Source organism: Dromaius novaehollandiae, chromosome 27, assembly GCF_036370855.1.
Source record: "Dromaius novaehollandiae isolate bDroNov1 chromosome 27, bDroNov1.hap1, whole genome shotgun sequence".
NCBI lineage: Eukaryota > Metazoa > Chordata > Aves > Casuariiformes > Dromaiidae > Dromaius > Dromaius novaehollandiae.
The window spans coordinates 4,184,298-4,204,745 of record NC_088124.1 but is presented as its reverse complement, the minus strand read 5'-3'; the positions used below and the strand labels follow the sequence as shown (position 1 = coordinate 4,204,745).

Sequence of the window (20,448 nt, the reverse complement as noted above, 5' to 3'; positions counted from 1 at the left end):
TGCGCCGCCCCCCGCGCATCGCCCGCCGCCCCCGCCCCCGCCGCGGCCGCCCGGGCCCCCGCCCGAGGCACCCGCCGCCGCCGCCGCCGCCGCGCTCCCTCCGCGCCGAGACGCTCGCCGCTCCCGCGACCTATAACGAGCCGGGCGGGCGCGGGGGCTCCCCCCCCCCGCCTTTAAAAAAAAAAAAAGGAAAAAGGGAAAAAAAAGCAAAGCTGCGAGAACAAACAAACAACCAGCAAAAGCCGCGCGGAGCCGCTCGGGGGAGGGAGGGAGGGAGGGCGGGAGCGCGGCGGGGGGGCGGAAAGCCTCCGCCGGGGGAGGGAGCGGGGCCGGGGGGCGGCCGGGGGCGCTGGGCCGGGCAGCTGCCTTCGCCCGGCGGCCAAGCGGGCCGGGGGCTCGGGGGGAGCCGCTCCGCGGGTTGTCATCGCTGGGGGTCCCGTTCCGTGCCTCAGTTTCCCTTTATTGGTACATGTAGTCGGAGGTGGGACTCCTCGGGGCAGCGCTCGGGGGGCGCGGGCGGGCGGTGCCGGGAGGTTCGCAGCGCCTCTTCTTCAGCGCGGTACCAGCACCGTGCACGGGCCAAGCTGGGACTCGCCGCGGTCGCTCCCAGCCCTGCATCCCCACGGGACCCCTCGGGGCCCCGTCCTCGTGCGCAGGCCGCGGGGGCATGTCTTGAAGGCTGGTTTTTAACGCCGCTGCGTTTTGCTGCTTTCTGATCATCCATTGTTGCAAAGTTGGCGAAAGGGGGCTGCGTCCGCTGCGGGTTACACGAGGCTCGGTCGGGATCTAAACCGGCGGTCACGGCCGCCCTCGGCAGCGCGCGGGGCTGGCGGGGTGGGAAGTCCCCCGGGACGCTGCCGCGAGGACATGACGAGAGCTCCGGGTGACCGGGAGCTGCAGCAGGGTCCCGGGGCTGTGCTGAGCCCGCCGCAAGGCCCTGGGCGAGTCCGGCATCCCGTCGCCATGCCGCCGCGCCCGGCGGTACCCGACCCCCTCCGTCCCCGGGGCTGACCCACACCGGCCTCCCCGGCTCTCCGCAAGGGCCCGTCGGAGCCGTGGCCGGGGGCGCAGCGGGGCCGCGTGACCATGCGACCGGCCGCATTTCTTCAAGCCGTCGTGGCCCTGGGCCTTGGCAGGATTTGTGCCTCCGCGCTACTTTTTACCATCGCCCCCCTAAAACTTCCACTGACCCTTTTCCTGCGGGCTCTGGGGTGGAAATCCCCCCCCCCCCCGACCGCGGCGAGGACCTTGGCGCTGACCCGTGACTTTGCAGCTCCAAGCGGGGTTTTGCAACTTTCCCGGCCTCTCTCCCGGGGCGAACTCTGTGCCGTTTCGAAAGAAAAAAACAACTAAATAAGGAGCAAATGCATGCAATCCGAAAACAACACCCCGCCCCCCCCCCCCCCGGCCGCCTGGCGCGGTTAACCTGCCCCGAATGGGGCCGCGCGCTTGGGCCGTGTCTCGGCGCGGCGCTGGGCCGTGCAGACGGCACCGTGTTTGCTTAGGGCCCGAGCCATAACCCCCGATGCGCCGAGCATCGTCGCCCGCTGCCGGGCGCACACGAAAAATCGCTAAACAAAATAAGCAGCTTGGCCCTGTCTGCTGGGGGGGGGGGGGGGGGGCAGGAGCTCGCTCGCCGGGTTCTTGCTGAATGACCCCACTGTTTCGTATTTTCTGCTGAAAGATTCTGATGAGTCACGAGCTATTTCTGTAAATAATAATAATAAAAAAAAAGGAAATGGACATTTGAAAAAAAAACAGGGCCCCATGAACATTCATCCTTTGAAGATGGAAAAATTAAAGGCTTCCCCCCTCCCTCCCCGGGGACTCGCCGTGGTGTCGCGGTACCCGGGGGGGGGGGGCAGCGGCGCTGTGTGGAGCCGGTGGGCTCTGCAAGGGGGGATATGGGGAAACTGAGGCACAAAGATGCCCGTCTGTTTGGTGGTCCTGCTCCCGCGGGGCGCCTGGGGCCGGCAGCGCTTCCCCGGCCACGTCTGCGCTGGCGCCCGTCGCTGGGGGTCTCGGACAGCGGGTTCGGATGCCCGGCTCCCGCTGGGGGCAAGGGCTGCCTCGGGAAGAGCCGGCTCCGAGGCTCCTCCAGGGCCACTCAAAAACCCTGACAAACCGGCCTTGTCCCCCCCGCGCCGGTTCCTGGGTTTCTGTGCAGAGCTGCAAGCGCTGCGGCTGCCGGGGAGGGTGGGGTGGTGCGCGGAGGCGTTGCGTCCCGCCGTCTCACGCTACGCCTACCGCGGCGCGGCCTCTTCCCGGCTGCTGAAGCCACAACTGCCCTTCCCGCGGTTCTCAGCCGAGCAGCCCAGCCCAGCCCCTGCCGCCCCCCCGGCGAAGCGGCCCCGACGTGCCGCGGCGCTGAATTGGCCCCGCTCCCCCCGCGCAGGGACTGCGCTGCTGCCGAGCGGCAGGGAGGAAAAAAAATCAGTGCCGTGCACTCAAGGTGTATCCTCGGTCTGTGCTTATAGCAAATCCCCTCTATCGTATCCATCAGCGGCGACTGCAAGCTCCGGACGGGCACGTGCCGCTCGCCGGAGGCGGCAGCCCTCGGCTTCCCCAGGAGCACGCGAGCCGATGCCGACCCCAGCACGGAGCAAGGCAGGAGCACGGCCGTGGCGGAGCTGCTCCTCAGGGCGGGCGGCAAAATAAACCAGTGGCCCCCCAAGGCACCGGCAGCGCGGGGAGGAAAGCGAAACAGTGCTGCAATCCTTTGGCCACATCCCGTCCTCACCGCGGTGTTTGCAATTCCTGAATGCTCAATAACCCCCAACGCTCCCTGCTTTCCCTGTGCTTTTTAACCGTGTGAAGCCTCAGCCTGCAGCCCGCACGCCGCGTGCCCGCTCACCGACCAGGGCCTCCCGCAGCGGTGCAAGCGCCCGTCTGCATGGACGCATTTCTTCTGCGCCGTCTGCAAGCGCCGAGGCAAGCGGAGGCCGAGCGTCCTGCCATGCTCAGCAGCCATCCGCGAGGAACCACCCTGCGCCTGGATGTGAACTCGTGGGGAGCGATGGTGCTCCCGGGAAACGAGCCTCCCGGAGGCAGCCGCACCGGCAGTGACCCCCCCACCCCGCACCAGGCAGCCTGCGGATTCGGTGCGAAGTGTCACCCCGGCAGGAGGGGAGCCCGGTGTCCGCCGGGATGCAGCATCCTCCGGGACGCGGCCTCGTGAGTGTCCAGGGGGGACGAGGAGCCCCCAGGCAGGAAGGAGAGGGCTCGGTGTCTCCCACCACCATTTCGTTAGTGCCCGGAGTCACTCCAGACCCCGGCAGGATCAGAGTGGAGGGACGGAGCTGGCCGGGGGGGGCCCAGTCTCTTTGCTCAGCTCCGCACTGGTTTAGCAATCAAACCAAGAAAGCTTTCATGTCCACGGCAAAAGAAAAAAAGGGGGTTGGGGGAGAAAGGAAAAAAGTTCATGGTTTAACAGTTAAAAGCTCTTTCTCCAAGTGTTAAATCCATCACGGCCGCATGTTCCCCTACCCGCTGCGCCGCACAGCAGAGCCCTGCACCCGCCCTCGGCCGCGGGAGCCGGCAGAGCCCGAGCGGGGCCCTGGCATCCCGGGTGCTGCTCGGGGACGGCAGCTCCCAGGGGGGCGGCAGGGGGGGGGTCCTGGCCGAGGCGGGCTCGGCGCGCCCCGGGAGGACACCGGTGAGCTGGCTGCGGCTCCGCGAGCCCTGGAAAAGGGCCACTGGAAAAAAGATTAAGGCGGTTTGGCCGGGACGGAGCGGCGGAGGGAAGGGGATATAACAGTCTATTGCTGTTGGCAGGGGCTGCGCGCAGATGGGAGCGAGCCGCTCCGTGGGGCTGCAAGGGGGCTGCAAGGGCGGCCGAGCCCCCTCCCTGGTCCCGGCCCCCCCGGCCTTCTCCCGGCTGGGACGCGGAGCTGGGAGACGCAGCCGAGAGGACGCAGCGGGTCTTCGGGCAAACTGTGCCGGTGGCGAGGCCGGTTCCTCCGCCGGGTCTGTTCCGGGCAGCTGCAGCCGGGGCAGCTGGCGAGGGGCCTCCGCTGTCACTGCTGAATTAGGAGGCCTCAGAACAAGCACATTCCTGTATTAAACACGCTCCCATGTCGATGAAGATGCTTCGCTGCAGAACTAGTCTTAGGAAGAAGAAAAAAAAAAGATAACTGGGATAGGAGAAAAATTCCCCAAGGGCAGTGGCAAAAGCCATCCTACTTACTTACTAATTTATTATCATCACTTTTTAAACAGGCAGATCTACAGCAAGGTACTTCCGATAAACATCCAGCAACTCACCTTTGGAGCCTGGAAAAACCCTTCTCCATATCAGCAGGATGAGCAGGGGCTATTCGGTGTGGGGGGAGGAAGAGGAGGAGGAGGAGGAGGGATGCTCCTGCCTGAGCCGCTACTGCAGCTTTCCAGGGGCTTTTTCCCACCCATCCCATCCCATCCTGTCCCGTCCCATCCCGTCCTATCCCATCCCATCCTGTCCCCTCCCGGGCAGGCTGCCGGCACCCGCAGCACAGGCTGGGGCTCCCGCGGGATGCTGGCACGGCTCTGCCCGGGAACCAGCACATCCATCACGGACACCAAACTGGAGATCTAATAAGATATTTTTGTAGTCATATCTCCAGAAGGGATTTGTTTTGCAGTCTTGCTTTTCAAGCGTATTCTGAGGGCCTCCTGGGGAGGGCAGCGATGGCTTCTCAGCCGCGGCTGCCCGGGTGCCCAGGCAGGCTCCCCGCCCCTGCTGGCACGCTCCCGCATCCCACCTGTGTCCGTACGAGCACCCCGAGCCGGGCGCTCCCAGGTTTCGGAGATGAGGGAGGGATGCCGGCCCTGAGGACGTCCCCAGCATTGAATAGGCGCAGCCTGGCTGGGGAGCGGCTGGCGGCAAAGGGGACGTCACTGCGGGGAAACACAGCGCCGGAGACGGACCCCGAGCGCCTGGGCCTTGTTCCCACCTCGTCCCCGACCACCTGCGTGGCCCTGAACAGGCCAGCTCCTTGCACCCAGGGCCGTGCAGCTCCCTGCACCCAGGGCCGTGCAGCTCCTTGCACCCGGGGCCATGCAGCTCCTTGCACCCAGGGCCGTGCAGCTCCTTGCACCCAGGGCCATGCAGCTCCTTGCACCCAGGGCCGTGCAGCTCCTTGTCCCCGGGGCCGCGGCGTGCAGGGGCGATGCCGCCAGCAGCACCAGCAAACCCACCGGGTGCCGAGCGACGCCGCGAGACCGGCCAGCCCGGCGCTTCCCAGCCGCACGCAGGTACTTTAGCTGCTCTCCCAGGCGCGTCTGGCGGTGCTGGGAGGAACCAGCTTTCCGGCCCAGGAAGGGACCTCAATTACAAGGTGCAGCATAACCCTAAAGCCGCCCCGACGCTGAGCGACCAGAGCAAGCCGCTTCTCCTCCCCTGGACGACCAGGGAACACGGCTCCCTCGGGGCTGCGGAGCCTGGGAGGACTGAAAATACAGGATTTCTCAACCGTAAGAACAGCCAGCACAGCAGCGTGATAGGTAATTTATTTTATTGCATTTTATAATGCCATTGTCCATACAGATTACATGCAGCTAGACCTACTGTACAAGGGTTTACCGTCTGCCAAAGCAGACACACGGAAGGTCAGAGTACAAATACACAGCAACGCTATCTCCTTTACACGGCGCGCGGGCCGCGGCGGTGGCAGAGCCGGGGCACGTCGGCCTCGCCGCCCGCACCAGCCTCCAGCCTCCTCGCGCCCCGGCCGCCACCGAGGGGGGAATAAAACGAGAGGGGGAAAAAGAAAGGGGGGAAAATAAAAAGTGGCGGCCAGCTCCTGCCCCCGCTCCCCCGGGAAGGGACCCGCCGGCGATCCGGGGCAGCGCGCGGCTTTCGGCGGCTCGTGCTGCCCTCGTGCCGGGGCCGGGACGTGACCCCCCCCAAGCCTGGCCCGTCTCTAACTTCCAGGACAAAAACCTAGATATAGGAACTTTCTCGTAACCGGCGACACTGGACGGTCGTGTAAACAAAGCAAAGAAACCCTTTGGTTTAATTCAATTCCTTTCCGGCTGCTGCTCCCCCCGGCAGCTCTGCCCGGGACCCCGCTCCCGCCCGGCACCGCTGCCCGGCCCCGGCTCTGCCGATACCAGCTCTTTTGCAAGAACCTCCTCCTCGTCATCGAAAAGGGGGGAAAAACAAAAAACAGGACAATGCGGAAAACTGAGCGATTCCTTCAGGACATCCATGAGAGATACCAGAAAAACGCCTGCACTCACAGAGGTGCCCTGCGCTTCCCGGGACCCCGCTCGCAGCGATGCCGCGAGGGGGAAAAGCAACAGGGAGCGAGGCCGAAAGGCTCCCAGAAGAACAACTCGCGTTGGGGGGTTTGAAACCAGTATATATATATCTCCATATATACAGACGTACAATTCTGCCGCACGCTGTGTTTGGTCCTTCCCCCTGGCCCTCGCCCCCTCGCCGGGCGCGTTTGAGGTAACGGACGCAGGATTGCCCCCGATGCAAAACCGGCAGCAAAGACCCCCCCGGGCGCTGGACCCGGCGCCGACGCAGCCCCGCGACCGCGGCCCGGGCCGGAGGGGGAGAGGCTGAAGCGGGTTTACCCCTGAGTATCGCACCGGGGAGCGGCCGGGGAAGGGGGGCGAGGGGACAGCTCGGAGCCGTGACTGCCCACGTGTTAAAAAAGAACAAAAAACCCTCCTTTATATTTATATATTTATTTTATATATATAATATATATATAGGGTGCTCTTCTGAGCCAGGATGGCGGCTAGCGAGGCGTGGGAGCACGGGGCTGCGGGACGGGGCTCAGCACCGCCCCGGAGAGCAGGGGGGTTGGGGGGTCTCCGTACCTCTGCAAAAGCCCGAAAAATAACCCCGGGGAGGGGGGGGGAGCCGCGTCCCGGCCCCGCTGGCTTTGCCCAACCTGATGCGATGCAATGGGGGGGCCGTACCGCTGCTGAACACAAGCTCGGGGAGCGCGGGGGAGGCAAGGCAAGGGGCTCGGAGGGGCTGCTTTTTTGGGGCTCACAGCCCGGCGAGCGCGGGGAAGGGGCACCGGGGAAATTCCCGTGGCGCTGGGCGTCAGCGAGCCGCTTTCGGCTGCAGACGGAGGCAGGGAGCAGCAAGGGCTCTGCGGTGCTGCGGGGGCCCCCCGGGCCCGTGCAATGCCACCAGCGTCCCCGTGACACCGGCCTTGCTGGTGCATGTCTGGCTGCACAGGGGAAAAGCTGGCGACACCAGTAACGGCCCGAGCCAGCCCCTCTCCGGGCTGCTGCCGGGAGAGATGCGCTTGGCACCCTTCGGGGAGACGCGGTCCCCGCAAACCACAGCAAATGCACCCAAATAAAGGGAAGCTGGTGCTGGGAGATGGCTGCGGAGGGGGAAAACTCGGCGGCTGGGAGCCTGCCCGCCCCGCACGCCCGCACCGGAGGGATGCGCGAGGCACCGGAGGGATGCGCGAGGCACCGGAGGGATGCGCGAGGCGGAGGCGCACAATTCATCTGAGGTTTTGAACAACTCGGTAGCAGAAGGCTGACGCCTGGCTGCCCGGCCGCTAACAGATGACTTCTCCTCCCTCCTTGATGAAGTGCTGGGGAATCGCAGGCAGCTGCTGGCGGAGCCGGCAGAGCCCCGGCGCAGGGTCGGGACGGGACGGGATGTGCGCGGGCTGGGTTTCGCCTTTCTTTGCCGCCCAAGGGCCCCCGGGGAGCAGCAGGGGTGCAGGGCCCGTCCCAGCACCCCCGGCAGCGATGCTGGTCCTGCCCCGCTTGCAACGCCCCGGGGTGCACCGTGTCCCCCCGAAACACGCAGCGCCGGCAACCCCAGCCCCCGGCCCCCCTCCGCCCCACGCCCCTTCGGCCACGTAGGGCAGCGAGCGGCAGCGCCCGCCTCCGCCAACGCGTACAAACGGCAGCTGTAAACTTGTTTCAAACAATAACTTAAAAAAAAATCAAGACGCTGGAAAGAAAAATAAAAGGAAACAAAGCGAGGGGGGAAAAACCCGCAGCCTCCTGCCTCGCTCGCTCTTTGGCTGGTGGCGACCGGGGGGGTCGGGGGGCTGCACAAAATAAAGCATCGCACACACGTGGGTCTAAACGGATTTGGTTTACGCCTCTGGCCTAAGAAGGGTCTTTGGTACCGGGAAAGCCGATTTTGGGGCAGGCTGTGGGTGGCGGCAGCAGGGTGGCGCTTGCTCCCCCCCCACCCCCGGCACGGGAAAGGGCAGGGAAGCGCTGGAAACGGCCCCAAAAAGCGGAGGGGGGGCCGGCCAGCAAGGCAGCCCTCCCTGCCGCGGCGCGCGCGGGATGCGCAGGCGCCGGCCGGGGAGCAACGGGGCCCGGTGGAGACACCTAGCGAGGGCTGCGCCGGCGGCCGCGGGAGCTGCCGCAGCCCGGCGGGTTCGCGCCGTTTGCCGGGCGGTTTCGGGGCTCCGACGGCTTTTTGGGGTTGGAAACGGCCCGTGAAAACCGCCAGGGAGGCAAGAGAAGAGCAGGGAGAAGAGGGGTGTTTGGTTGTGCCGTTCTCGTTATTATTAACGTTTCTTTTTGGCATTAATACCACCGGTTCACCCGAACTACGGACCGTCTGTCTCTAGACATCTTTTGGTATCTTCCCACCCGGACGCACGCACACAAAAAAGGGAAATAAAACAGAGGGAACGGAGAGCTCGGACCACGGCGGCCGCAACACGCACGTATTGCTTGGGGAGCGACGGGGCAGCGCGGGCCCCCGCCAACGGCATCGCTGCAACGCCGAAGCGGCGCTCGGGGACCGCGTGGGGACGGCTCAGGGGACGTGCCCACCGCGCGCGGCACTCGCCCCCGAGATCTTTCCACGGCTTCGGAAATGGCAGCGGAGGAACCGGGCGCCGGAGCCTTTCCCCGAACCCTCGGGCCGCCGCACCGCCCTCCGCTGCCCCGCGCCGCCCTCCCGGCGCTTCACAGTATGGGACGGGGCGGCAAAGCCGTCGCCCCCTCCGCTTCCGATGGCGAGGACACAGCAGGGCTCGTGCCCGCGCTGCTGGCGTCCAGCCGTCACCGCCTCGATGCCGCCGGGGGCCCCAGGGACGATGGCAAACACGGGTTGGCTCTTCTGGTCTCCAAGCGGTCCGGCGACGCGGCGGGAGAGGCGGCAGTGTGGGCTCCCACGGATGCTCCCGCGGATGCTCCCGCCGCCCGGCTGCATGGCGGAGGAGCCCGGCCGAGCTCTCGCCCCGTTTCTGCTGTTTTTTCCCCAAAGCTGCCGTCCAGCGGGTGGGAGGCGGCGCGCGGGAAGGGTTGGAGGTTCCTCCTAGTGCAAAACCCCCTCGGGAAGGAGACGTGCCGGGGGGCTCCTGCACCACCTTCCCCCAGGGGCATCCGGGCGGCGCGGGGGATCCTGGAGCTGCATCTTCCCGAGCAGAGCAGTGCCCGGCCCGGGGCCCGAGACCCACCGCGGTGCTGCCGGCCGAGCCGGGCCGCAGGCGCCTTCCTCGCGTGCCGGAGCCGGGGACACCGGGAAGGAAGGAGGGACAACTTCAGACAGAAACGACCTACCATCCTCGTTCACCAGTTACTACCCGAGGGAGCAGGGGGAGAAAGAGTTCAGCTCTGGGGCTTTTGCATCTCTGCGCGTCCCCCGTTGCGGGAATCTGTCAGTCGCCGGGACGGGGACGCGGCACGGGGCAGCGGGAGGGAGCAGGGACGTGCCGTCCGCAACAGGTTGTGCCAAGGAAACCCTTCTGCTTTGTGGAAGTGCCTTTAAGAAGAGGTTAACGCCGAAGGTCACCTTGAGGAGGCGGGAGCCGCGGCTCCGTCCCCAGCGGGGGGGAAGCGCTTGCCCCTCGGGGAGGAGGAAGGCGTCCTTAGGACAAGTCTTCCACCGGCAGCTCCTCCTCCAGGTCCCTGTCGTCGGCAATCGTCACATTCTGGTTGGTGGTGGCCATGAGGGAGACGGGCCTGCTGTCGTCTTCGGCCTCGGCCGGCTCCTCCTTCACGTGCACGGGATGGCTGCGGGAGGGAAGGGAGCCGGGCTTCAGAGCCCCGGGAGATGCTCCGCCAAGGCACCGCGTGCAACGGAAAGCCTTCGGCCTCGGCGAGCTGGTGCGGGCGGCCCCAACCCCGCAAACGCGCCCCGGCTCACCTGTACTGCTGCGGGGAGAGCCGCGGGCTGCTGCTGCCGTTGCTGTTCACCTGCTCCACGGTGCTGCTCACGTCGTCGTGGCCCACGTGCAGCACGCCGCCGGCCGAGCTCGGGTTGATCATGGTGGGGCTGTTCAGCAGCGGGAAGCTGCTCTCCGCCAGGGCGGCCTGCGGCGGGGACGGGTCACGGCTCGCGGGGTGGCCCGGGGACGGCCGGAGCCGCACCGCGGGGATGACACAGGCGAGTGCCGCGCGGCATCCTTACCTGGTAACTGGCGTTAAGTGCTCCGTAACCGAGTCCCGAGATCATGTTTTTGACCAAAGTCGGACTCCTGCGGGAGAGAGGGAGCAGAGAGGCGTGCACCTGGGCGCCTGAGGTCCCCGGGCTGGGAAGCAGCAGACGGAGCACGGGATGCAGCCACCTGGCTGCTTCCCCATCGCCCTTCCCTGGCCCGGGCTCTGCCCCGCCGCGGTGCACGGGAGGGGGAAAAGGCACATGAGGAGCGGGGAGCACCAGGGAAATTTGAGGATGGAGGAGCACCGGGGGGACTGCAGGTGCCTGGGCCACGGGCATGGAAGAAGGGGGCTGCTGGTGGTCACACTTGGATCCAGGTGGGCTCCCGGCAGCAGCCGGAGGGCCAGGCCGGCTGCATGGACACGACCACGGCTTTGCCCCAGCGGGAGCGGAGGACCTACCCGGTCATCTTTGGTGGCCTTCGCTTTTGGTACTCGTGCTCGTCGACGGTCCAGACGGCGCCCTTGACGTTCTCCACGCGCACGAAGCACTTGTGCAGGCTCAGGTTGTGGCGCACGGCGTTCTGCGGGCAGAGCGGGCGGCCAGCTGCAGCGGCGCGGCCCCGGCGCCGCCGTCCCATCGGCGAAGCGGCAGGGACGGGGACCGGCGCTGCAGCCCCGCAGGGCACTCGCGGCTGCCATTTCCAGTGGGTTGTCGGGACCTGATGGTCACCGAGGTGGCAACCACCAAGCCCAGCCCAGCCCGTGCATCGCCCCCAATGCAGACCGTCCCCGGGGGCTGCGGGGCTCCAAGACACGCTGCTGCACGGGGCAATGCAGAGCAGCTTGGGACCAGCACGGAGCCCGGCAGCCAGTTGCCCACTTCCACAAGCCGTGGCCGATGGCAGGTCCCCGATGGCCAAGGCGTCTGCCCACGGCCAAGGGAGCGGGTCTGCGCGGCAGGGTTTGCACGGCACAGCAGGGTTTGCACGGCGCGGCAGGGTTTGCACAGCAAGGGAGCCAGGGACGAGCCCAGCAGCCATCCCCCCGCCACGATGGCAAGCTGCAAACCGAGCACCCGGTCAGAGCTCGGGCGCAGCAGCAGGAGACGGGGACCGAGCGGGAGCAGGGACAAGCCGTGTCGGGAAAGAGCCGGGAGCAGAGGCGCCGTCCCCGCCGCGGCTCGCTTGGAGACGCTGGTAAAGCCAGCTAACTGTTTCTTCCCTTCTTTCTTCCTTCCCCCCTCCCTTTTTGGTCCATTCCCTCCCTTTCTTCTTTACGTCGACCATCTTTACATTTCTAAATGTAAAATAAAGAGACGCACACGTAGGCAGACAGCGCAGCCCCGAGAGATACCGGCTCCCTTTTCCCCTTCCAACTCCCTGCCATTTGCTACTGCCCCTATTTCATTACCAATTTTAATTTGCCTCTAATTAAATCCTGTGTATTTTTCCGACTCACTTGCTAATCCATGAGGGAGGCAGGAGGCTGGAGTGGAATCTCTCCGAGCTATAATTACAAAGGGCCTAATCACGCCGGGGCTCTGCCTTTGAATAAATTTCCTTGCATTAAGGTTCTCAGATTCTCTGCCTTGCAAATGAGAATGACCCCAATTTCAGGAAGTTGGCCTCGGAGGGGGGGTTTTTTCAGCTTTTTTTTTTTATTTCGAGTCCTGATTCGTGATGAGAGACTAATTCGTTACGCTAAAACATTAACAGCAATTTAAAAGGTCGAACGGGGGCTGTATAAACAAAGGACCCGGACAGCACAACAAGGCGAAAGGAGACACAAGGACTGAACCCCCGTGCTGGAAAGCGCTAGAGTTCCCGGAAACTCATCAAATTGGACTGCCCCCCCGTCCCTTTTTTTAATTTAGGGGTAAAAACAAACAACGCTCGGCTCTTTCCCCAGTTCCCCGTCCGTCCCCTGGCACGGCCGTGCCCCTGCGCCTGCCGGGTTGTGCTGCGTGCTGGGCGAGCGCCGGGCCCGACCGCGGGAAACTCTGCAAAAGGCTCCCGTGACTTTGCCCTTCTCTGTGCAAAGAGGTTCAGGCAAAATCGGGGCTGTTTAAGCTGATTTTTGGTCGCACGGGGTACACGGGGAGCCACGAATGCCGGCGGGTTGCACGGGGACCGCGCGGGCCAGGAGCCGACCCGGGTGATGCCCTCGATGCACCACCGCGTGCCCGGGGTCCCTCTCTCGCTGCTGGGCTTTTACCGGGCCACATCAGCCGCTGCTGCCTCCCGCAGCGTCTCCCCGCTGCCAAGCGTGCGAGGAAGGAGGGAAAGGCCTGGGCACCGTGGCTCGTACCGGCACCGAGACGTGCCGGCCCGCGGAGGAGCCGTGGGGCGAGATAGCCCAGCCCGGGAGCCCTGCCGCCCGGCTCGGGGCGGCCTCCTGCCTCCTTTCCAGGCGGCTTTTATATTTCGAGAGAGTATTTGTTCAGCGCCCGACGCGGCGGCTCTGTTTGCTTCTCATCTTTGTCTTCTCTAATGATGTTTGCTTGCTGCCCCCGGCCCCGCCGTGCCGGGGGTCGCTGCGGCCCGGCCCACGCCGCGGGGCTGCTGAGCTACGGGGGGGGCAGAGAAGCCAGAGCAGAAACACACTGGTTTTTCCTACATATCCCCCCTCACCTTCTAAAAAAGCCTGGCCTTGACCACAGAAAGTTGAAGGGGAATCACCCCCACCCACTGCTTTCAACCTCCTCGCGGTGCTTCTGAACAGGAAAAAACAAAAAGTGGCAAAAAGGGAGATTAAAGGGCCGGGGGAAGCCCCGCTCTGATGCAGCGGCGGCACGTGCAATCTCAGCGGTCGGGGATGTGGCTTAGCCACAAAGAAGAAAAAAACCCCAAAATATTTATTCCTTTTGGCTAATAAAAAGGAAAGGAAAAAAGCATTTTCACCAGTGGTTACTCCATTCTGCAGACGGGGAAACTGAGGCACGGAGCGGGGCAGGGCTCCCTGCTCCCGTCCTGCTCCGAGAAGGTGGCCGGGAGCCCCGGGACGGGCGACGCTCCCGGCGTGCCGCCGCTTGCAATACTGCCCGCGCGCCGTGAGGGGGACTCCAGACCGACGCAGGGCCGCGCCGAGGCCCCAAAACCGCCCGCGCCGATGCCGCAGCCTCCTTCCCGCTCGCGCCATCCCCGGCACGCCGCGCGGGACCGCCGGGGAGATGCCGGGATGGAGCAAGGGGACTCGTGGCAGCGGGGACGCCGGGGCCCATGGCACCCGGCATCCGAAACACCCCCAGTTTGCTGGAGAGAGCCAAACTCCTGCTTGGATCAGCTCCAGGCTTTAGGAGCAATGCTGGGCTCCGGCATAATCAGTTCCCTCCTAACCCCTCCAAAACACACCAGTCCCTCTTGCATCTTGCTTATTCTAGGTGTTTTTTTCTTTCTTTTTTTGCTTCTAAGCTCTAAACTTGCACTTTCTCCTTCTTCACCTGGCCTCACGCTATCCCGAGCTGAAGGAAGCTGCATCTTAGCAAACACATGCAGCAGGAAACAATAAATAAACCCTTCCCGGTCGGGGCAATAACTCCTCCTTTCACAGCTATCCCTTTCATCTGAGAGGTGGGGTGTTTTTTCACTTCTCTCAGATTTGGTAATTTCTAAATAAATGAGAACAGAAACGTCTCCTGCACACGCTGTCCCTAGAAAGCTGGACAACGTGTCCAGAGCGGGTCCTCAGCAACAGACACATCCCCAACACCCTGCGCTAAGGCAGGAGGTGCTGAACAGCAGCTTTCACTCTCCATCACCCCGCCAGGTCTCCAAAGAACGGCAAAAAGGACCTGGAAAGCCAAGAGGGGCCCCCGACCTCCCCGGTCCCCCGCGGTACGAACGCGTCCCTGTTGCTGTGCGACACGGTGCAGGAGAAGCCCGAGCCGCGCAGCTCCCCAGCCCAGCCCCAGCGCTTCACGGCTCGGCGGAGGTAGCTGCAACTTGCTGTGCAGAGACACCAGCCCCCAGGTTATCATTAACCTTATTTTCTATTCTGAGCGTCTCACTTTTCCCTTTACCCTTCTCCTGGAGCTGAGCCGCGCAGGCTCTGCTCCCACCCCAGCTCCGGACTGCAGGAAGGTGCTGGTTTTTACGGCACAGCCTTTGTGGGCCGGGCTGCATCCCACTGCCCAGACCAGCCCCAGCGGCCCCGCACGAGACCGAACCTCCCTGGAAGCCGGAGACGCACGTTGGGAGCAAAACGTTTGGATTTATCTGCAAAACCACCTCCTGCGCCCGCCGGAGCTCTGCTCAGGACAGGGCTGGGAAAGCAAAGCCAGGTGGCACCAGCTGGAGGAACCAACCCCAGGAGACGGGAAGTCTCCTAAGGGGAAGGTGAAACATCTGAACCAAGACTGCCCCGAGCACGGGGTCACTCCGGACACGGGAGTGTTTCCCGGGACGGCCAGCCCGGGCAGGCAGCGGGCCGGTCCCTGGGCACGGCTGCTCGCCGCAGCCCCGCGCGGGGCGGGCGTTACCTTCCAGGTGGCTGTGTTCCTCCTGAAGTAGGCGAACATCCGCGTGAACCAGTTGTAGATCTCGTTCAACGTTAGCTGCCTGTCCGGGGTCTCGAGGATGGCCTGGGAAATCGGAGCGGGGAAGAGGGAGGGTTGCGTGGGAAGCCCAGGCTTGTCGGCCGGAGCCGCGGGAGCTGCAGCAGCTCGGGCTCAGCCGGCCCCGGGGCTGCTCCTGCCTCCTGCCACGTGGGCAGCGGGGAGGGGGCAGCTCTGCCCGTGGCCCCCGCGGCCGGGCGAGGACTCGACCCCGCGCCGGGGGGACGACTCACCTGCCGGATGAGCGAGGCGTACGTGAAGGGCGGCCGCACGTCCGCGTTTTTGTAAAACTCGTGATTCTGTGCAAGTTCTGCGGGGGGAGAGGAGGGGTGGGAGATGGAGGCGAGCGCTCCAGGACCCGGCAACGCAGGAGGAGGAGGAGGAGGAGGAGGAGGAGGAGGAGGAGGAGGAGGAGGAGGAGGAGGAGGACGGGCTCACCTGAAGATATCGGGGTGCAGAACTTCTCCGAGTTTCTCCTGCGGATGGGCCCCACGTTGTGTAAAGTGGAAGAGCTGATGACGGAGGGGCCCTGCCGCAGGGGGGTGATGGGGGCGGTGGCGGAGGTGGGGGGATGAGGTAAGCCGTCGGGGAAGGTGTCGGAAGTGCTCTTGGAGAGGGTGGCACTGGAGACCAGGTTCAGCTGCAGGGAGAAGCGGAGGGCGGCTGGGACCCGGCACCGGGGGCAGGTGCCCAAAGGGGAGGAGCGGAGGAGCCGCGCGAGGAGGGGGAGGCGAACGCACATGAGCGCTTACAGGCTGGCTGAACGGCTTCGGCTCGGACGGGCGCATGTGAAGGTGGGCCATCATGGCTTGGAGACGCTCGCTTTCTTTTGCCAGCTGCGGGAGGGGGGAAGCAGAAGAGGGGCGGTTAGGTGCTGCCAGGAGGCACCCGCAGAGACCAACCGGGGTGGTTGGTCCATGCATGCGTCCATCTGTCCGTCCATGCATCCATGCATCCATCCATCCGTCCATCCATCCATCTGTCCGTCCATCCGTCCATCCATCCATCCACCGGGACGCACGACATCGCTTTAATTGCGTCCCCACCCGGCGCGTTTATCCCCCCGAGTGCGCAGAAGGGTGAAATATCCACTGTGGCACCAGGGGAGACGTTGAGCCCGGCGCGGGCGATGGGAGCTGACACCAGCTCTCCTCCCGTCACCTTCCCTTGCCGCCGCGGCCCCTCAAGCGCGGGGGCACCCGCCCCCCGGCACGCCGCCCCCCGGCACACCGCCCCGCGCCCCGGCACGGCGACGAAGGGGTTAACGGCAGGAGCCGGCACCGAGTTTGCTGCGAGTTTAGAGCCGCCGCGATGCTTTCGCGCCGCCGCGGCGCTCATTAGAGCTGACAGGTCTCCCCTCGTGATGCCGACGCTCTCCGCCGGCGCAGCGGGAGCTCCGCGCTGAAAACTTTATAATTGGCAGCGCTGGTGGCAGGTTCTCCTCGCCGCGCGCGCGCTTTCTGCCGGCCCTTCAGGTTTTTTTTTCTTTTCCCCTTCCCCTCCCTCCCTCTTTAAGCCCCAGTAATTGCTTTCAACCTTTCGCTTTAGCAACTGCTCGGGAACGGGCTGCAATCACACGGTTTGACTCAGGCGGCTTTACAATCTCCCGGCGCGGGGAGGGAGGGATGGGGGGGCTGGTGGCTTCCCGCGCACCCCCTCGGGCTTTATCCCGGGATTTTAACTCCCGCCGGCAGCTGCCAGTGCCGTATCATGGCCAGGCGCTGCCCGCAGCCCGGCTGCCCCGCGATGATCCGCGCGGGCACGGACGCCTCTCGCTCTGCCTGGGAAGGGCAGGCAGAGACATCCAGGAGGGGAGCCAAAAATAAAAATACCCCTGATCCACCGAGCACCCTCGCCTGGAGACCCCGGACAGGGCTCAGCGCTCGCAGCCCCTGACCGTCCCGCCGAGACCCTCTCCCCCCGCGGCGCCCATCGTCACCCCCTCGGTCTCCGACGGCTTCCAAAGCCCAAGCGAAAACCTCTGTTTCATCCCGGTTTCTCCTCCTCCCTTCTCGATTAACCACATTATGCTATGGAGACGGTGGGAAAGGCACTATTTAAAGAACGAGATTTCCAAAAATAGGAACTCAAAGTCAGACTCCAAAGGCTGTACTTAGTCACCTAAATAAGTGGCCTCATTTCCAAAGAGCTGGCGGTCGGCGGCTCTCCCCCCGCTGCAGCCCAAGGGGGGCTTCGCATCGGAGCGGGGGCACAAGGCGCGCGTCCTGCAGCGTGCCGCCACGCTCGGGCACAGCACACGCGTGGACTGCGCGGGTCACGGGGCTGGGCCATCTCCAGGCCATCTCCAAGCCATCTCCAGGCCCGCAGGCAGCGTTTGGGATGCTCCAGGCAGGAGCAACTGCTCGACCCCTCCTGCAACCTGGCCGTGACTCTGCTGGGATGCCGGTGTCGGGGGGAGAAGCACTTTGAGGGTCCTGCGGGTCCCTAAATCCTTGATCCCTGCGGAGTTGGCGGTGCCACCATTTGAGCAGGATGCCTAAAACGAGCCTTATCCACATGGGACCACCGCCTGTCCGTCTGTCCTGCTAGCGCTCCCCGTCCTCGCGACGCCCCTCTCGCGGAGGGCAGCCAAGGCAAAGCCGACGGCGCGCGGGGTCGGAGAGGATGCTGCTTCCTAACCCCGCGTCCTTCGAGGCTCCGGTTGCACCTACCTGTATTTCCAGCTGCTGAACCACCTGCATCTGGACTCGACACTGGGCCGTGCTCCGGTCATCGAGCGCGTGCTCCGTGTTGAGGTGTCTGCGGAGGAGAGAGCGGGTTTCACGCCGGGACGCGCCAGAAGCCTGGCACCAGCCCGACTCGCAGCGACGCCGCAGCCGCCCTCCCGCTGCCCCAAGCGCTCCGACCCCGGGAAACTGAGGCACGCGCTCAACCTCCCCCGCGCTCAACCACCCGCTGCCCCGCGGAGGCGAGCTGAACGGCCCGCGACGCCGGCGGCCACGTCCTGACCATCTCCCAGCTCCTAATCCGAGCACGGGGCCGGATGCAAAGCGCCGTCGGGCCAGCGGGCGCTGCCCTGGCCTGCGTTGCGGTCAGCTGCCGGAGCCGGGGGTGGAAAGGGGGATCCTGGAAAGGCAGCAGGGCAGCATACGGCCCCGCCAGCACACTGTGCAAGCGTGCCCGGGGGAGTCACCGGCACCAAACCACACGTGCATGTTGTTTGCAAGTTCTCAGCCTGGCACCTGATGAAGCTGGATTCCTTGAGGGCAAAGGCAACGCCTCCGCCCGGCAGGGAAACCCAGCACGGGAGCGGGGTGGGAACGGCAGCCGCCTGGGCGCCTCCGGATGCTCTCCGCTCCCCAGCAGGACCAGGACCGAGATGCTTTTGCAGAGACATCCCAGGAGTTGTCCAAAGAACATCCACCCTGGCTCCGGGTGCGGAAGACACCGGGAGGCTCCCCAGCCAGCCTGTTTGTGGGAAACTTCCAGCCCCGACTTGCAAAAACAAGTTAGGTAACCGGGAGGAGCTGCCAAGCCTGCCTCTGCGCGAGCCGCCCGGCGGCTGCCGGCAGGAGCGAAGGCACGGCCCTTCCTCCGAGAAAAAACACTACTGAGAGATGCGATGCTGCGGGAAAAGAGACGCCTCGCGTGGACCCTCGCAGGCTTTTATAAATCAGTGCTCAGACGGCTTCCTCCTCCTCCGAGGTTTCCAACCTGCTGCAGGGCCCCGCAGCCCGCTCGCAGCTGCTGCCGCTGGCACGCAAAGCGAGGCCCCCGCCGCAGCCGGGCACCGAGGTCCCCGCCGCAGCCGGGCACGGCGTTTCGGAGCCGCAAGCTCCTGGCCACCCCTCCCACACCCAGACAGGCACCGCGCTCGCAGAGGGGGCAGAAACATCTCACAAGCGCTCCCAGGCGAGGGTGGGAGTGGGAAAGTTTGTTTTACGCTCTCCTGGCGCCCAGAGCCGCGTGTCGGGGATGCACCAGGGGATTTTAAGGGGGGAGCAGGACCGAGGTCTGCACGCGGGCGTCGAGACCCTCAAGCCGGGACCGGCACAGCAGCGCTCTGTTGGCACCACGACCCAGCTCCGGTTTCCAAATCCCAGCTTGCTCGTCCGCCCCGTGCCATGCAAACGTGCCCGGGGAGCCCGGAGGAGATGCCTTATCTGGGTTCACCCCGTGAGTCAGAGGCAGAGAAAGGAGATGCAGGAGCCTGACTCATTAGTGCGTTTGATAGCCACTAGGCAACGCTCCCCCGGCCTCGCAACCCTCCCTTCGGTACCTCCTCCTCCTCCTCCTCCCCAGCCGGGCCTGCTGCAGCAGCGCCAGCAACGCCTGGCTCTCCCAGCCCGGCTTTTCCTGCGGGATAAACCCGCTCCTACAGCCCCAGCCTGTCCTGCACCCGCGACTGCCGGCTCTGCCCTTCGCCGCTGCGGAGGATGAAGGCTGCCGAGGATGAAGGCTGCCGGTGGCAGACCCGAGTGCGTGGCACCCGGCGCGTCTCAGCCCCGACTTCCCCAGCAGCCGCGCGGAAAGCGAGGCGGGGGGAAAACCGGGAAAGAAAAGAAAGCCCGTCAGTTCCTTCTGATGTCTTTGCTAAAAATCCCAGCTACAAAGAGATCTAATTGCAAATGAACTAATTAAGTAAACCTCTGACGAAGCGTGAAAACAATTTGTTTGACCCTGACGCTAGCGGAGGGCTCGCAGACAGCGGAGTTAATCAGTCAGCGCCAGAGCCCACGAGCGGTGTCAGCGGGCTGCCGCGCTGCCATCTGTCTCCTCCTCTCCCCGCGCTCGCTCCCCCGCGCGCCCGCCGCCTCTTCCTCCTCCTCCTCCTCCTCCTCCTCCTCGCCATTGCCCCGCTTCCCCGCAGCCCCGTCCGGCTCCGGGCGGGCACTTACTTGACGAACTGCCCCAGGTCCTCGCAGAGGGTTTCGCAGCCGGGCCACTTGCACTCCCCGTGGCCGTAGAGCGGGTGGGAGCCGGGGGCGTCTTCGTGGGAAGAGCTGCGAGGGAGCGGACGGGACGGTCAGCGGCGCGGCGAGGTTTTCCGCGCCTGCACCCTCCGGCTCCCGCCGCAGCCCGCTGCCAGCCCGCGAGCGCGCATCCGAGACGGCCCTTCCTCTGCAGGGGGGAAAACGAAAGCGCCGGGGCCCGGCGCGGCTCTACCTGTCCCTCCGCGGCGTGTGCATGGCGCTCTGCCCGTTGGGCAGGGAGTGATGGGAGATGGGAGGCGAGACCTTGGCGGCCGAGAACGAGGTAGAGTTGGAGGTGTTGGTGGTGAGGTCGAGGCCCTCTTGCTTGATGCCGTCCTCGACGGGCTGCGTGGCCGTGACCTCCTTCCAGAGCTGCTGCAGGTCCGAGGGGCACACGGCTGCGGCGAGGGGGGCGAGCGGTGAGCGGGGAGCGCAGCCCGGGGCGGCCGGCACGGACCACCCGCCGCAGCCCGCAGCCGCCTCCGGCTCCCCGGAGCGGAGCATCCCGCTGGCACCCGCCTCTCCCTCCCCTTGGAGAGGAGACCCTCGCCCCGCCGTCCCCGCATCCTTCCCACCCGCCCGGGAGCCGCGGGCAGCAGCACCGCGGGCCCCAAACTTTAGCAGCGCGCCTTAAAAACGCAG

General features: G+C 65.3%; 1 protein-coding gene across 7 annotated transcripts in view; it reads right to left on the bottom strand.

Annotated features, from left to right (window-relative positions):
* Window positions 1–5,475: 5,475 nt before the first annotated feature.
* Window positions 5,476–20,448, bottom strand: part of FOXP4 (forkhead box P4) — a 73,482-nt gene continuing 58,509 nt past the window's right edge. For 5 of the 7 annotated variants that reach the window (XM_064498185.1, XM_064498184.1, XM_064498187.1 and 2 more), the window contains 11 exons: window positions 20,000–20,204; window positions 19,732–19,836; window positions 17,545–17,632; window positions 15,613–15,708; window positions 15,311–15,512; window positions 15,106–15,182; window positions 14,798–14,899; window positions 10,780–10,901; window positions 10,349–10,415; window positions 10,085–10,251; window positions 5,476–9,951 (listed from right to left, as the gene is read on the bottom strand). In XM_064498185.1, coding sequence (XP_064354255.1) covers window positions 9,807–9,951; window positions 10,085–10,251; window positions 10,349–10,415; window positions 10,780–10,901; window positions 14,798–14,899; window positions 15,106–15,182; window positions 15,311–15,512; window positions 15,613–15,708; window positions 17,545–17,632; window positions 19,732–19,836; window positions 20,000–20,204 — 1,376 coding nt within the window. In that variant the 3' untranslated portion in view covers window positions 5,476–9,806. The remainder of the gene's footprint in view (window positions 9,952–10,084; window positions 10,252–10,348; window positions 10,416–10,779; window positions 10,902–14,797; window positions 14,900–15,105; window positions 15,183–15,310; window positions 15,513–15,612; window positions 15,709–17,544; window positions 17,633–19,731; window positions 19,837–19,999; window positions 20,205–20,448) is intronic. The other 2 variants (XM_064498186.1, XM_064498188.1) reach the window with 1 other exon arrangement.